The sequence below is a fragment of the Cheilinus undulatus genome, linkage group 6, assembly GCF_018320785.1.
Source record: "Cheilinus undulatus linkage group 6, ASM1832078v1, whole genome shotgun sequence".
In the NCBI taxonomy this organism is placed as follows: domain Eukaryota; kingdom Metazoa; phylum Chordata; class Actinopteri; order Labriformes; family Labridae; genus Cheilinus; species Cheilinus undulatus.
This window is the reverse complement of record NC_054870.1, coordinates 39860829-39878389: the sequence shown is the minus strand read 5'-3', so window position 1 is coordinate 39878389 and position 17561 is coordinate 39860829. Positions and strand designations below refer to the sequence as shown.

The window sequence follows — 17561 nt, the reverse complement described above, 5'->3', positions numbered from 1 at the left end:
CGAACCTCACCTCCCTTGGTTCAGGAGATGCATCACAAATACAAATATGTACAGTGCACTTGAAGTATTCAGACCCCCTTCATTTTCTCTATTTCCTTATGTTGAGGTCTGATGCTACTGTCGAAAATATTTATTTTCATTGTCATTAATCTACACATAATGACAAAGTAAAAACAGATTTCTAAACATTTTTGAGGGCACACTGGCCTCAGTAATTCTCAAATGGAAGAGGATTGGCACAACCAGGACTTTTCCAAGGGCTGATCCCCCAGCCAAACTGAGCAATCTGGGGAGAGAGGCCTTAGAAAGAGAGGCAACCAAGAACCTGATGGCCACTCTGACTGAGCTCCAGAGATCCTGAGTGGACATAGGACAAAGTTCCAGAAGGACAAAAGTCACTGCAACCCTCCACCAATGTGGGCTTTGTGGCAGAGTGACACTCCTCTGTGCAGAACACATGAAAGCCCTCTTGGCTTCCTGGCAACCAGCTCTTGAAGCCACTGTACTCTTGGGAACCTAAGTGCAGCAGATCTTTTTTTGTAGCCTTCCCCAGATCTGTGGCTTGCAACAATCCTGTCTCTGAGCTCTGCAGGCAGTTCATTTGACCTCATGGCTTAGTTTTTGCTCTGATATGCAGTCAGCTGCGAGGCTTTATAGAGCGGAGTGTACCTGTCCAAACCCTCCATCCATCCAATGGTGGACCATTTAAGCTGTAGAAATATCCCACCTCTCCTTTCATCAGCACGTCAACCAGCTCAGAAAAACTGCCTTCTTCCACTACTCTCCTTTCCTGCAGCTGAAACTCTTATCCATGCCTTCATCATATCCAGACTAGACTACTGCAATAGCATTCTTTATGGCACATCCTCAACAGTCCTCAATAAACTCCCAAAATCTGCAGCACGCCTTCTCACCCATACCCGCTCCCATTACCACATCACCCCCATCCTTCAAAAACCTCCACTGGCTCCCTGTCCCCTACCGCATCCAATACAAAATCCTCACTCATAAAGCCCTGAACCAACAGGCCCCTCCTTACCTTACTGACCTCCTACACCATCACACCCCCTCCTGTAATCTCCGCTCTTCAAACCTCAATCTCCTCTCTCCACCCATAAGAACCAAGCACCGAACCTGGGGGGACAGAGCCTTCTCCATAGCCGCCCCCTCTCTCTGGAACTCCCTAACCATATCCAAGACTGTACAGACTCCTCCACATTCAAATCCATGCTCAAAACTCACATTTTAAACTGGCTTTTAATGTTTGATTCTGTTGTCTTGTCTTTTGCTGCCTGCTTGTTTGATTGCTTGTTGTCTGTTTAGCTGTTACAGCGTCTTTTGATTTCTTTGGTATGTAATGTCTTTTAACTTTTGTACAGAGTCTTTGAGTTTTGAAAAGCGCTTTCTAAATATAATGTATTATTATTATCTCAGCAAAGATCCAGAGATCAGAGGAACCTGAGCTCAATTTCAGGTGTTTTTGCAAAGGGTCTGAATATTTCTCAGTGTATATTGCAGATTTATATTTTTAATAGATTTGCAAGAAATTCTAAAATTCTGTTTTCACTTAGTCATGATGGGAGACTGAGTGTAGATTAATGTGAGAAAATGAATTTAAACAACTGTATCAGGCTGCAACATAACAAAATTTACAAAAGTGAAAGAGGTCTAAAAACACTGCAAATGCTCCGTTTACATTGATGGTTTTTCTGAAGCTCTGCAGAGGTTAAGGCACCCAAACTGAACTTTCAATAAACTTTCATTGAACTGGTGACTGCATGGAGGACCAACACTTATGATCGCTTATGTTTTGTTTCTCTTACATGCAGAAGCCATCCTCTAAATCAACCAAAGATGCGTTCATAGATGCAAATCCTTGTAGCAACTTCATCTGTGCAGTTTTTCTCTTTAGCAGCAGCATAAATAATGCATCCAACCCTTCACCCAATCAGCACATAAATTAAATCAAAGCCTTCAGGGGATAGCAGAAATTTAATTTGAGATTGATGATCCATAGACTCATTTGTAGTCCAATCATGGGAGGTGAAATAGCAGCGGCAGAATGATTAACGCTGCAATTACTGTAAGGTTCACGGAGAATTTTGAATCTTTACAAGCAAGTGACTTGCTTTTCTTTAGGTTATTTGACTTTTGTTAATTATAGATTTACCCTAACCTGAGAGAGCTATTAAATATGTCGATGAAAATGTCCTCTGCCAGTGCATTGATGTTTGCAGCTTTCTCCCTCTGAAAACAGAGGAACAGGCTGCTTAGATGTATTTTTGTTTACAGGATGTCATCTATAATTAGAACAGGTGAATCAATGGCTTTACAGCATCAGCATGATCGGAGACCTTGTAACAGGAGAGGCTGGAAGCAGAAATACTCAATCTGAAAGTGAAAGGAGGCGGGAGGAGAATAAAGGGATCGGCTCAGGACCTTTAGGTATCAGGTTATGGCTGTTTCTGCAGTTCTCTGCTGTTTTGATGGCCAAACCTCTTATTACCCTCTGACTCCTTCACCACCCTCCATTTTCCACCTCTATACTTATTCCCCTCCTGTGATCATACCCTCACATCCCCTTGTGGAAGCTGCCTATTTGCTGAGAAAAATCAGCCACATGTACACTCACTCACAGGCGCTGACCTCTGCTTTTGTTTGTTAGTGGCTCTAGCAAAGGGGGTCGCCTCAGAAGCTTAATGGCTGAACGACGACTGAACATTCCTCTTATGGGCCCCGGCCATTGAAATATTCACACACACACACACACTCAAATCCCTCTGCAAATCAAACACACACACATAAAACCGCTGCTGTAAGTGGATTTGTCCATTGCAGGGATATGGTGAAACTTTGAAATGGGGGCAGTGGATCATATGAAAGAAGTGTGCGTAAGAGACTAATGCTGGCCTAACTAAGCTTTTATTTCAGCACATTGTTAGCAAAGTTGGACTGAATAAACTTGAATAATCACAGAAAAAGTGTCCTGGTATTATGGTTTGTCCTGGCTGAATAGAACATATTCTGTCAGGTAAAGTTGCTGATGTGCAGTGATGTAAAAGCAACACGCTTAAAGAGCTGAACAAACCAGAAAAACAGCAATGCGTGGGAACATGAACCTGGCAGGCTGCTGACACTGACATGTTAAAGGGAAGCTTAATGACAGATACATGTCCTACTAGCTGTCAAAAGGGAACTGACGTGAACAAATACAATGAATAAAAGCCCTAAAACCCTAGGAAAAAGCACTATGGCTTCATATTATTTGCAAGGGCTTAAAAAGATTTCATCACACTGCAAAACTGCAGGTCAAAAAATTAAAATTCAAGAAAACTTAACAGGGCAAGAAGAATTTTTATCCTCAGTTTAATAGCATACAGCATCCATTCATAAATACATGTATACATGTTCTTTTTGAAAATACTTCATAAAAGAGCAACAAACAAACACTGCAGAGCAAATCCAGCTGGTGTTTCTATGTGGCAACAGAAACCGAGAGGGCAAATTAATGTTCAACCAAGGAGCACGCAGTCATAACATCAGGCTGAGTGGAAAGTCTGGGGAAGAAAGGGAGTTCCCAGTTAGTCTAGAGCATGACTGACGCTAGGGCTGGGCAATATGGACAGTTTTTAAGAGTTGATTCCAGAGGCCTATCAGTACTCAGAACTTCCAACAATCATAGGCTTATTTACCACAAGTTGATCTGTTTGAAATGTTTAGTCTAAATGGGAAACAATAATTGGTTTTCATTTCATTTACAATATTAGTGAAAATCTAATCAACTTGATGCCTGTTTGACACTAAGGCAAAAAAAATTAAAACCTGGACTCACGATTTGTTTTTCACATATCAGCAATTGCCAGCAAACTCCCTAACAAAGTCTAAATTGCACAAATGTGTTGTCAACATTAAGGAAAGTGGATGGAGCTAGTGAAAAGTAATGCTGATACCTATTTGATACCACAGCAAAAATAATAAAAGTCCTGGACACCAAACACTGGACCATTATTTTTTCAATTACCAAAAACTGACAGCAAACCTCCTCACAGTCTCAATAGCACAACTATGTTGGCTACATTTGGTAAAGTGGTTGGGACCTACAAGGAGTGATGCTACCTGTCTGATACCACAGCAACAATAATTTAAGTCCTAGACATCCAATATTGGGCAATTTATTCTTCACTTTTCAAAAACTGCAAGCAGACTTCTACAAACCACGTAAATTGCACAAATGTGTTGCCAACATTTGGTAAATTGGGTGGAGAGCATTGTTGATACCTGTTTGATACCACAGCAACAATAACAGAGGCGCTGGGCACCAAATATTTGACAACTTGTTATTTTGCTCATAAAGAATGGCATCAAACCCGTACACACACTTTCTAAGTTGCAAAATAGTGTTGTCAACATTTGGTCAAGAGGGAGGAAATTGGTAGGAAATACATTGGCAAAATGGTGGGACGCTGTAACTGGCAAGGAGTGAGGGTTTCACCCTCGCTCCTTGCCAGTTACACCTGCTTTAGAAAATGATGCCATGTATTCATACAAGTTAGGCAATTCCGCCCCTCTTTTGGTTAAAATATGACTGAAGATCACTGAGTTGGTGTCGTTTTTTTTTTTGTTTTTTTTTTTACCAACAAGCATTTAAATAATGGATACTTTATCAATTTGAAACATATTTGGACACTTTTACTTCCTTAATACATGGAAATATGACCAAACAACATAGCTGATGGACAATACGGATGCCAGAGTTTCCTTTCATTACTCCCCATAAGCAAACATTTTCTCTCACCACAACAACAGATCAGTTTGGCCAACACGTCACACCTTCTGCCCAATAATAAATCCCTTCTCTGAATCAGCTGTTCACTACGCTAAATGCTAGAATTAAATTGTCATGACCCAACAGATAAACATCCGTTCTGGCATCAGTGCATGCCCACAATATTTGTAACTGGCCGATGTCTGTCACAGGGGCCCATAATGGGTGAAACTCATGTTAAATTGATGCAACTGATCATCCCTTTTTGCCAATGTTTTTGTACAATTTAGACAGTGTGTAGGAATCTGTCGGCCATTTCTGATCCTTAAAAATGAAGCATTGCAAACACTTACATGTCTAGAACTGTGGTGTCAAAAGGTTCTCCTATCGTCTAATTCTTACTAGACTCATATCAAAGTTTCTAATTCTGGTGCTGTGACATTTACAGAAAAAAAAAAAACAAACTCAGGTCACATGTTGTACACGGACACTCAGCTAAAAAACATCAAGATATGAGTTTCAGTTCATACTGTCCAGCCCTATCTGGTCCACACCAAAACAGAAAGCTAATTCAGATAAGAGGAAGACAGCAGTTAGTTTCATTTTTAAATTGAAATCTCATAAAAACAGACAGCAGAATCGAACAGCTTTCGGCCACATTTAGAACCAAAAATATTAAAAACAATAACCCCCCCGAAAACAAAAAACAAAATTAAAAACACTGTACTCTACAATACAGAGACCTCTAATCTCCAGGATATGAGTGAAGCCGAAGCAGGATCAGGAATGTGACACTGCTCCGTAAATGAAGAGCAGCACTGTGAAAGGCACTCTGATTGTTCGGCAGCATTTTGGAGTCTGATTGTCATTCGACACATTTAAGAGGTTTTTAGAAGAGTTTTAGTGCTTTACCCTAAGACTAAGGAGTCCTAAAGTTTGTAAGAAATTCACTATTTGTTTCCAAGGGCTCAACATTTACATAAAAACTCACTCTCTTTGACTTAAACAGGCTACACAAACTAAGAATTAACACAGGCACTGAAGATAACAGGCACTTAAATATGCGTTTGTTTACAGCACTTAATCAGAAAACATTCATCTCAACAGATGCATTAACAACAAGGTAAAAACAATACTGACTGGGGTGATATAAAAGTGCAATCTGTCTCAGGGCAGAGCTAACACAGAGGGCCTAACATCTCTAATAACATTACCCTCACTGGGTCCATGAAGGAGCACGAACACAACTGTATGCAAGCAGCGGAGCGCCTGTGTTAGTCACGCCGTACCCAACCCTCACTCGAATCCTAACAGAATTACCTCTAAAATTGAATTAAAGTCAAACTGTGAGTCACTTTTACTGAGTATTTTGTGAGGAATGTCCTGTGAGTGCAACTGTGGGGGGAGGCAGATTGGATAAGATGGAGTCAGGAGAGAAAAATGGATGACGAGAATTAAAAATTCAGGCAGGTAGACGGTTTTGAGTTTGGTTAACAGATGTTGCATAAGCCTAATAAAACCAGGTTAATGATTAAGCACCTGTTAAGCTAGTATCAGTAGGGGGGACCTTGGACCCCTCTTCCCCCTTTTCTAACCCATACCACTCTTAAAACAAACATTTAAACACAAAGGCCAGCTTGTTGGGATAACACTCTGGAGATTACCCACTTAGGAAGCTTGCTAAACTCGGCTACGAATAGGAGGAATCTTCTACTTTTAACTAAAATAAATCGACACATGTTGACATGATACTCCACAGATAGAGGGATTTGGAGGCTTGTTTTTTGTCAGAGCAGACAGGACTGCTTACTGTGTTTAAAACAATATATTACCATTTTTTATTGGTTTTCTAATAAAGGCTAAGCGTATTCAATGCAAGTTTATGCATAACATTCTCAATCCACGTGCAGTTAAGGCTAAAGAGATAAATAACATCACTGATACAGTATATACACATTAAGGCTTAAAATGACCTGCAGTATTTACACTGGTAAGATCGTCAGTAGTCATTTCATAGTTTCTAGTAGTCATACTTCATCTGATAATACCATTCATTTTAAACACAGTCAAATATCACAAGTAACTGCATTACACTGATAATTGTAAGATACTGATGTTGAGTTTTGATTTGATTGTCAGCACACATTTAGTTAAGAGTTTGGTCAGAATGTGTGGGGAATGACAGAATTTAAGCGTCTTTGTTATTGTTTTGAATCAGACTGGGTTTGCAGGTAGTGCCACCCTGGTTCCTGGAACAGTCGTGTGTATGGGTGACTGCTCTTCTGGTGTTTCTGCAAGAAAATCTGTTGCAATTTCACCATCCAGATTTGAATTTATGCAAGGGTCTGTGACAGTGCTTGTTTGCTCTGCAGGCTGGCGTGGAGGTGCAGGAGGGGGAAACAATGGAGACTGCAGGATGTCAGCGTAGCGCTGGCTGGGTTTAGTCTCCCTCTGAAGGACTTTCCTCAGCAGAGGTTTGAGCAGCCCGATGGTCAACTGGCTGTTCTGAGGGTCTGCGAAGGGAGCAGGAAACGAGGGGGATGTGATGGACATGGAGAAGGAGGAGGAGGAGGATGAAGGGGGGCTGTTGGGGGAGGGGAGGTTTTTTAGCACCAAGTTGAGAATAGTTGTGACAGTGAGGTCCTCAGGGCACAGCGCCCATAGTAAGTCCAGGTAGCGGTCCAGGTCTCGATGCTGGGCCACCTCGCACAGCAGAGTGGTGAAAATTTCCTTGTTGAGTAGTGGACTTTGCTTGCAGAACTTCTGAGCCACCTGAGTAACCCTCTCCCACTGTTGCATGGCGATAAGGATCCTTAGAGCCTGGAGGATGGCGTTGGGTCGCCCGCTGACCAGCAGCAGCTCCACTTCCAGGTCCTGCTGCTGTGCTCGTTCCATGCTCAGGCTGGAGAGAACGCACAGGGCCCGTTTGTAGAGTGGCACATTTTTCTCTCCACCTTCTCCTCCTCGAGAGCTGGAGAAGCTCCATGATGAAGAGGCCAGGCTCAGGCCCAGCCCCATGGAGCCCTGCTGCTGCTGGGCGAGCTCCAAGAAGGTGGGCAACCAGCTGGGTTGGAAGTGAAAAACAGAGTGACAGAGGAGCTCAAAGACGGGCAGGGCAGCTGGGAGAGTGGAGCTCAGAGGTTTGGCTTTACAGTTGGCAATGTGATCACCTTTGAGGCTGTGGTTGTGTTTGGGCCGGCCGTTCGTGAATGTGGCAGTGCTTGATGTCACAGCAGGGGTGAGGACAGTTTTCCACACGTCTGGTGAGGCCCTGCTGGACAGAGAGCGTTCCCCGTTGTAGTGAAGCTGAAGAGCAGCCTGCGCTGCCCTCCACGCCTGGCAGGGGAAGATGCTGAAGATGGAGTTGAGGTAAAGCAGAGCCTCCTGATCCAGCTCTGCTGAGGACAGCAGTCTGGCTACTTCTTTCTCCACTAACATGTCACACACTGCCTCCACTTCTTTTACACTCCCCCTCACTAAACTGCCCTTCACCTCCTCCAGAGTGACCAGACTCTTGAGCTCGGCCTCCAGCGAAATCATAAGCTTATCCTGCCCTGAAGTACATCCGTCCTCTCCATTCTGGGACACCACTACTCCCTTCTGCTTCAGGAGGTAGCTCCTGAGGATGGAGGCTAAAGAGATGGGGGCCTGGAATCTCCCTCCCTTCTTCAGGATGTCCACAGTGAGCTGGGTGCTACTCAGGCTCCTCTGCTGGTAGTATTTACAGGCCTCCTCAAAGACAGCCTCCACCAGGAGAGCTCCTGGATCAATATTCTCTGCTGCACTGAAACCATAAGGCTTCATCTTGTTGGAGTCAGTCTCCTTGTTTAATACCATAAAAACTCCCGTTTCTGTAAGCAGGTGAGGTATCCATTTTTCATTACGGTTAAAATATAATATCCCCTCTCTCTTTACCACAAGCTTATCCAGTTCTCTCCCACAGTTTACATCTATTACATGTAAGTTTTGCCCTATAAGCACAGCCAGAGTGTCCTGGTACAAGCAGAGGCTAGTGTCGGTGCCATATTTAACCAAACAGTTGTCGGCCAGTTTAAAAACCTGCCGCAGCACTCCATCTTTCTGCAGAAAACACACCCAACCTGTGCTGAGCAGGAGCAGCAGGCCTCCACAGCCTGTAGGTGAAAAGTCATAGATCTCTGGTGGCTCAATAGTTGATAAATATCCCAAACAATCTGGCACCAGTCTCTTAAAGTCAGACTCTTTAGATGATAGCTTCTTCAGGGGTGTGTTTTTGCATGTAGTGCTGACAGTGAAGGACTCATGACGAGGACACCAGGAGAGAAAAAATTTAGAGATGCTCAGCAGAGGTTTAACTTTCAAGTCAGGGAGCAGGTGCACACAATCCCCTGAGCTGACCACGGTGAATTTAGGGTTGTTATGGAGGGCGATTTTCACTCCACCCAAGCTGACAGCCCCCTCCTCCACCTCGAAGTCACGTCTGCAAACACAGTATCTCAGTTTGTTCCTCGTGGAGCTGAGGGCAGGGGAGCTCTCAGAGGGCGGCCTCTCCTCACACCAGATGATAAGATTAGCACAGGCACACACGGACACCACTCTAGCCCGGGGGCTGTTGCACAAGTCTGATGTTTGCAGGAGATGCCAGCCTGATTTGCACTCCTGGAATCTCCAAAACTCAGCCTTTCCATCTTCAAAAATCACTGCCACAGCTGCTGTATCCCTGTTGCTGTTGCTGCTTCTGTTATTGTCCAAATATAAAATATCCACAATAGGCACACCTCGTGCCGACCGCACGTCCAGTTTCTTCTGTGTCTGGATCAGATGGGGTCTTTCATATTTGTCAAAAGTCACAAGACTAACCTTAGGCTTGCGGAGGATGACATGAATGTGACGTCCATCTGGGCTCAATCTGACGTTTGACAGGCTGGTTTTATGCTCGTTATTGATAAGTTTCAAGCTATCAGTCAGCTCTTTGCCTCCAGAATAGTCCCCGAAATCTGACAGTTGCTCCAACCCCAACCGCGCCATAACTCGACCTTTTCCCAGCCTAAGCGGCGGATTTTAGCTCGTTATTAGCCTGCCACAGCGTATGAACTAGCCTGCTAGCTTTGTGTGGCACATAAATCCGACCAACCTCGGGCTCCCGAGAGGCTAACTGAGCGGCATCCCGTTAGGTCCCTTGGAGAGGCTTCATCACCGTTGGTAACGTTGACGCGGAAGGATACATCCAGCGGCAGCCTTCGACCCCGCTAACCCCATGTCGGTCGACGTTGACGGAACTCAACGGTTGATTGACAATCACCGTTAGAAAAGTTTTAAGCCCGAATAAAGAGAGGCGCTTCGGTCACTCCGATGCTATGCTAGCACTCCCTGACATCACGGGATCGTTAATTTCCGGATACCGATGATGCTTTTGTGTTACAGGAGGAGCCTGACGAAGGTTAGCAAAGATTGTCGAGAAACATAGAGAAGAGCAACTCCTCCTGCTTGGAAGGCTTCAGTCGGCCATGCTATGTAGGTAATGGACGCTCATATTAAGATACAGTTGAACATCTTAACATCTTTGTGTTGGAAATACACATTCAGTAGCAACTTTTACTATATTCATATTTTATAAACTTCTCCCTTGAGGACAAGTAAGATCTCACTTTTATTATGCGTAAAGATGATTGATTTTATGATCTATTTTCTAATAGATGATATAGTAACAGTTGTACATTGTTTGTGATGTGATGCTGAATGCATCAGATTAAAACGGTTTTTATTTGAGCTACATCATCACTACATCTTGATTTGATCACTCAGTAACCCTACAGTAATTACATTACATTGAGACTAATATCTTAACTTACCTGTCAGTCTAAACATGCATGAATATACAAATCAATACCATTCAGGTGCCCCAACAATAAAAATAATTAGTGCTAGAAAATTAATCATTTTTTAAAATGTCCGTTTTATTTTTAGCCTATCACAATCACGTAAACAAGATTATTCAGATGCTGTTTTTGCAACAAGTGATAAATATTTCAGTTTTTATTGATGTGTTTTGGCCATAAAAAGACATCACCACTACCCAAAACAGATCAAGTTTATGTTGATTCATCTGTACAGTGCTGTGTTTTATTCATATTTTTCCACTGATTTATTTCATTTATTGCTTGTTTAAAAATGTACTGAATGTTAATGAATTAAGAGGGGTTTAATTTGATCACTGCATGGTGCAAATGCTGTAAAATCATGGAGTAAATGTGATTAATAGTCATGATCTCAACACCAGTCAAAGCTATCTCGATTCTAATTTTTTGCCATTATCAAACAGTGCCAGATATAGTAGAGAAACTGCATCTATGTCTGGGTTGTAGCTTTGGTAGAGGGTAGTTTAGTGTGCCTGATTACAGTATGTTACAGCAATTTCCAGATCCAGCTTAAGCAGCTGACTGTGACCTCTGACCTCTCAAAAGGCAATGCAAACAGAGCAGGTCTGTTTGGGAATCAATAATATTTACCAATTTTGTTCTTATTTCTAAATCCCATGTGTTTTTGGAGCACGTCAGAAAGGAAACACAGCAGAGAATGTGTGCAGTGGTGCAGGCACCAGACTGAAAATATTAGTTGAGGTAAGAACAACAAACGCACAAATGGGGGACTGTGATTATTTCCTGTTTGCTTTGACAGCAACTCATAAATAGTAGGCTCAGTCCGAATACTCTCTTGTCTATACCCAGGCCTGCCCACAGATTAGGCTGGGCCCCTGACAAACCCAGAGAATGGACCGTCCCCAGTTGTGATTTATGGATAGTATCATTGCATGTGTGTTGGATCAGTAGCATTGGTGCCTGTGTCCTGGCTAACAGTTACTTAATTTTGAATCTGAAAAGTGTGTACAAATATTTATAGGTTCTGATTTTGAAATTATTTATTTGTGACATCTTTAACCCCAATTAACCACTTTTTCAGCCATTTTTGCCACTATTAATTGTTGTTTTTCATCAATTTTGCACATTTTTCCCACTTTAACCTGTTTTTGACACTTCAAACCATTTTTTGCCACATTTTTACCAATTTTCAACACTTTCCATGTTGAACAAATTTTTGCCACTTTTAACCCATTTTTGCGACTTTAAAAATCCCATTCATCACCACTTCTGCCCATTCTTGTCTCTTTTGACCTATTTTTTACCACTTGTAACCCCTTTTCACAGCTTTTTTACCCCATTTTTGCCAATTTTAACTTCATTTGACTATTTGTTTTTCCAATTTCTGCCCCTTTTAACCTATTTTGCTACCTGTAACCCCTTTTCACCTTTATTTCTGTTAGTTTTTGACACTTTAAACCAATTTTCCCCTTTCCACCTACTTCTTCAACTCTGTTAACCCTTTTTTAGCCTTTTATACAGCTTTCTTCCACTCCATACTTTAAAAATCCACTTTCACCACCTTTTCGCCTGTATTTACCACTTTTAACCAACTTTAATTATGCTTTAAGAGAGGTTTACATTCTTAAGAAGGCTATATGCTACACCATAAATGAATCAAAATGTGTGTATTACTTTGATAACAGTAGTAATTATTCAGTTAAAAAATAAAACATTGTTATCACAGCTTCACTTTACAACGGACTATGATTTTGCTGACCTCCGTGGGCCCCAAATTTGGCTGGGCCCAATAAAGCTGTCCCCTTTATTCCCCCTCATTGGCGGCCTTGTCCCTACTACTTCATCCTAACCCTATAATTTTTTACATTCACATCTAGGGGTAGGGTGTCCCAGTCTTGTTGGAATGGAGGGGTAGTGTGAAGTTCCTGGGGTGCATAGCCCTTCAAATGGAGATTTTCTGGAAGCACACTCCAAACTGAATGTAACGGGATGTCTCCCTGAAGGCCTTGGGCATAATTGGCAAGATGGCTGAGGGACAAGGGGGCACATGAAGAAGGAGGGTTAGGGTTAGGAGTTAAAGCCAGAAATGGGACTGAACCTATAGCTATATGGAGACCAGTTTTATCTCGAGATCACTGCAGGCACACGTCCAAAACGAGGATCAGCTCCAGAACAGCCTTGCTCATTTTGGCAAGAGTCTGTGAAAAGCGTGGCTGGACTGTAACAAAGTCCGCTGGGTTAATACCAACCTGAGAAACTGACTCACTGGATAAGCTCAGAAAATAAGAGCCATCCTGCTTCACAGCACAGATGCAGTAACCGGATGATTTGTCCTTTTCATGTTGGTTGGATTTCAGGGACAGGCTGGTAGGCGTATCAGGGGTTAACAAACAGCATGCAGAACTTAAAAAACTTCTTTGTTTTTGAGGGAAGATAACTTCATTTAAATGGCCTCAGTGGTGACTCACAGTATAAGTGAATGCCTGCCTGCTGTGAAGGCCCTGTTTATTACTTCGACAAACTTTCACGGTAACTCTCAAGTCAGCAACTTTGGAGTTAGCCCACACCATGAAGCTGTGATGGTAATAAATTACACGAGCATCTAGATGCACATACAAAAAAGGAGTCAGTCATTTGGCTGCAGTCAATATTTTATTTACTCTTTGCAGCAACCAATACCAGTCTGTGAGGGGGCAAATACATATCCCCCTGCATTAAGAGTACAGCCTGCATTTAAAGTGAACTTTCTTGTCTGTCTGGACTTTCTAGGGGTATATAAATCGATTTCTTTGCAGAGGTATCTGTTATAAACAACCACTAGTTAAAGATTTTGTGGCCATTTACCACAGCTGAAAGAGAGCTCTTTTTATAAAGTTGGGACTGTGTTTTAATGACTTTAATTAATTAAATGATCAACTTGTGATACTAATAACTCAATCAAATTATGGTGGAGATTTCCACTGTCTGTGTCTGACAATCTTTAGCTTGCTGAGGACAGAACTTATTTCCTGTTTTCTGAAAAAATATGCTTATGTTTTGCAATATTTCATATCTGAAAAAATTAAAGCAAGAACATTGTTTTTACTTGTGCCTCATTGTCGTCACTTCATAACCAGCAGGGGGCAGCCTTATTCTTTAATAGTGCATGCAGAGGGTTTGAAACTACAAAATAAATGAGTAAAAACAAAGCATAAGTGCTCACCGTCTAGAGTTAAAGGGATGATACTTTTCTTGCTGGAGTCTTTATCTTCCTGTCATCCTACTGCACAAAAGTATTTAACGATCCTCAAAAGTACTTTAGAAAACTCCTAATGTTTTCCAATGAATCTCACATGCCTGTACAGACTCTGCATCACAAGACTGCCATCTCCTCTCACCCACATTTGACTACAGTTGTCCATTAAACCTCATGACTTTAATTGCTTCTGTTTATGTCACTGCTTCTTGACATGATAGGCCGTCCAGTAAAATCCACAGCAGCCTTATCCTCTGTTTGTTGCAGCTGGAAGCTCTATAACTCTTTCTAGTACACTCATAATCAGAAATTCAGAATTTAAGCTCTTAAATATTATTGGTGCAAATCCCATTACTTTTTTTGGTTTGCTTCAGTCACTTTTCTCTATTTTATATTATTATAGCAAAAATCGAGGTCAGTGAAGTGACCGTATATGGTTCCTTGCCCATTAATGGGAAAAAAGGAGTTCCCATAGAGTGTGCATATAAGAGTGTTTTTTTTTAATGGAAAATGAGTATTAACTTACAAATCAAAACATACTAGAATAAAAGTATGTATTTCGTACACATGGTTATTTTTGAGATACAAAGATGAATCGACATGCTGCTTTTCCATCAAATTTAGGACTTGGAACAATGACGGGTTAAACCTCACGGTGCTATCTGAGATCTGAGATGGTGGCTGCGTCCCCTCACAGTCAGAGACATCAGAGTTGGTGAGATTGTCTTTAGATTTTAACCTCTTAGAAGAAAGATGTGGTTGGCTTTAGCATACAGTATAAGCAGGCTTGCCCACAGAATTGGCTGTGCCCCTGACAAACCTAGAGAATGGGCTGTCCCCAGTAGTAATTTATTGATATATGAATGTATGTGAGCTGGATCAGGAGCATTGGTTACTAAATTTTGGAGATGAAAAGTGTGTAAAATTATTAATAGGTTGTGATCTTGATGTTTGTTATTTGTGCAATTTTTAACCCCAGTTTACCACTTCTTTAGGTTTTTTGGTCACCATTATTTGACATTTTTTAAATAAAGTTTGCACATTTTTCACCCATTTTTGCCTATCTTCACCAATTTTTTTGTCAGTTAAACCGATATTTTTTGCCCCATTTTACCCCTTCCCATCAATTTGACACATATTTTGCCAATTGAAACACATTTTGGCCACTTTTAACCCTTTTTTGTATTAAGTCCCATTTCACTACCTTTCTGCCAATTGTTGTCTCTCTTAACCCATTTTTGCCACTTTCTGCCTATTATTGCCTCTGTTGATCCATTTTGCTTCTATTAACTGCTTTAAATTGTTGTGTTTGAAGAAAAGGGGGTTACATTCTTGAGAAGGCTGTATACTTTATATAGGAATAGTTTGACACTATTATTTGCCACTTGTCTCGTAAATTTTTGCCACATTTGACCCCCATTCATCATTTTTTCCACCCATTTCTGCCTTTTTAAACACATTTTGCCACTTCAACCCAATTTTGTTATTTTGAGAATTCCTATCACCACCTTTACCGATGAGTTTTGTCACTTTTGACTCGTTTTTGCTTCTTTCTGCAGATTGTTGCTGCTTTTGATCCATTTTTGCCTCTATTAACCCTTTTGACAACATTTAATGGCCATTTTGCCAATTCTGGCTACATTTCACTCTTTGTTATGCCATTTTTTTTTACCCCTTTTTATGATTTTTTTTTGCCACTTTTAACCCCTCTTCACCATTATTTCTGCTTTGCCACTCATTAACTCATTTTTGCTACTGTCTTTTTTTTTCCTCTGTTCACCCTTTTTGGCACACCTGTGGCAACATGTAACTACACCACAGAGTAATTATCCTATATATATATAATGAGTTATTTTTAAGAAAACACCCTTAGTGTGGTTGCTAGGTGGTTTGGACTTAACAGGTGTATGTCCAAATATGGTTCCTCCATTTTCCACATTAAATTTTGCAGTAGTTGCTTAAAATTCTACCCTAACAAAACCTATCATGACATTAAGCTCTCCTATTCACCTTTATACTGTGTGTTTCATCAGCTTATCATGGTTACTTTTGATGTTAAGGCCATTTGTTTGGGACCAAAAGAGATGTAAAACTGCATTTTGCCAGTTCTGGAGGAAACCGGAAGTTTGAGACTCCCCTGGCTACTGTTCATTGGTCAGATGCGGTGTTGTCACTTGCTTTGATGCTGACTTATCTCCACTGGTTGGCTGAAAAATCATCCTTTTCTACTGAATCACAAAGAGTTCAGGGAGGCCACAAAGGAAGTCTTCTATAGTGACCAAATATGGTTCCTTGCCTCATAAAGGGCTAAGTAGGGATTTGATTGAAAATTTCTTTAATTTTACACCTTCTTTTGCCAATTTTGTGGGATAAAAAACATATCTTGCTATGAAAGCAGCTTCTAGAGCCCCCTGTCTTCATTTTCCCATATCCTTTGAAAGTAGGATATCATTCTGCCTGAGGAACAACTTGGTAAAGTGTGAAATCTGGATTCACTCTCTTGTAGATCTTTTAAACTGTCTGTGACCTAACGAGCAGAACGATAATTTGAATGAGTTTCCATGTGGTTGCTCTTACAAAGCCTTGTGTGTTTCTTTCTTTGTTTCTGCTCTCATATATATTTATGTGTGCTGTCTGGATTATTGTGCCAGAGCGCACTTTCAGGGAGGCAGGCTACCCATTTATATCGGTGCGTACGGGTGCATTATGTCCTATTATGTCTCTGTGTCATTGCTGATATGGGTGCAGTATATTATTCAAACAGGGGAATCAAACCATGCCGCCTCCAGACAGGCTTGTGTTGGACTGAAAAACACCCTCTATTAGAGAGTGTGTTTAGTCTGCTGTGCCTGCAGACAGGAAGATAAAGTGCATGTCTGCAGACTAGAGAGGTTTGGATGCAGGGGAGATTTGCTTCTTGAGTTATACGCTATATTAAAGAAAACCAATGGCTGCAAGATGTTGCTGCTCAGGGCAAGAGAGATGGGTAGGCTGTCATCTTTGCATCCCCTCAGGAAAGAATTATTTTAATCGGAACACAATTTATAAGAAAGGAGTGTCTGTGAGAAAAGAAATGAGTATGTCAGTTTGTTTAGGCTTTGAGGTAGACTACTTTTTTGTGTGTCAAGTGGAAGTTGCAGCTAGTCTTTCAGCCACTTGTCTCCTGTAAGAGCAGGCTGATATCACTGTCAGTTTACTCCTTCTATCACAGAGCTGTCTTATGTACAGCCTCCATCTCTCCATAACTCTGTTATCCTCTGTATTTCTTCACTGGAGCTTCAAAGAGAGGATTCTGTGTTGTCATACAGTGTAGCATTGTGGGAGATCAAGTCATCCTTGTGTTTCTTTGTTTTGTTTTTACCAGGGATGTCAAACAATGAAATTTTTAAATTGTGATAGATCTCAAAAACTCTGTAGTTGAATGTGATTAATATCCCCTTTGTGTTGCATTTTGAAATTCCACAATTTGGCTTTTAAAACTGTTTTTTTTTTATTTTGAAAATTTGTATTGGGTACAGACATAAATTTATTTTGAAAGAGAATAAGGAACTACTTAAGGATCTGGAAATGTCAATGGAGGAGTTAAGTGGAAAATTTATTTTTAGAACCAGAAAAAAAAGTGGGCAGGCACTTTTGAGCTCTATTGCAGTTATTGTAGTTGTACCTTGATTTCAGTAGAAATGGTTTTAATTTTAGTTGTTAA

At 41.2% G+C, this 17561-nt stretch overlaps 1 protein-coding gene across 1 annotated transcript; it reads right to left on the bottom strand.

The window, feature by feature from the left end:
- Nucleotides 1-3551: 3551 nt before the first annotated feature.
- LOC121511070 (Hermansky-Pudlak syndrome 6 protein) lies at nt 3552-9883 on the bottom strand. Its single transcript, XM_041789588.1, has one exon. It carries the CDS (start codon nt 9770-9772, stop codon nt 6980-6982), a length of 2793 nt encoding a protein of 930 aa, XP_041645522.1. The 5' UTR covers nt 9773-9883; the 3' UTR covers nt 3552-6979.
- Between the last annotated feature and the right edge of the window lie 7678 nt (nt 9884-17561).

Coding starts and splice junctions, on each gene's coding strand:
- LOC121511070 (XM_041789588.1), bottom strand. CDS start 9,772: ATGGCGCGGTTGGGGTTGGAGCAACTGTCAGATTTCGGGGACTATTCT.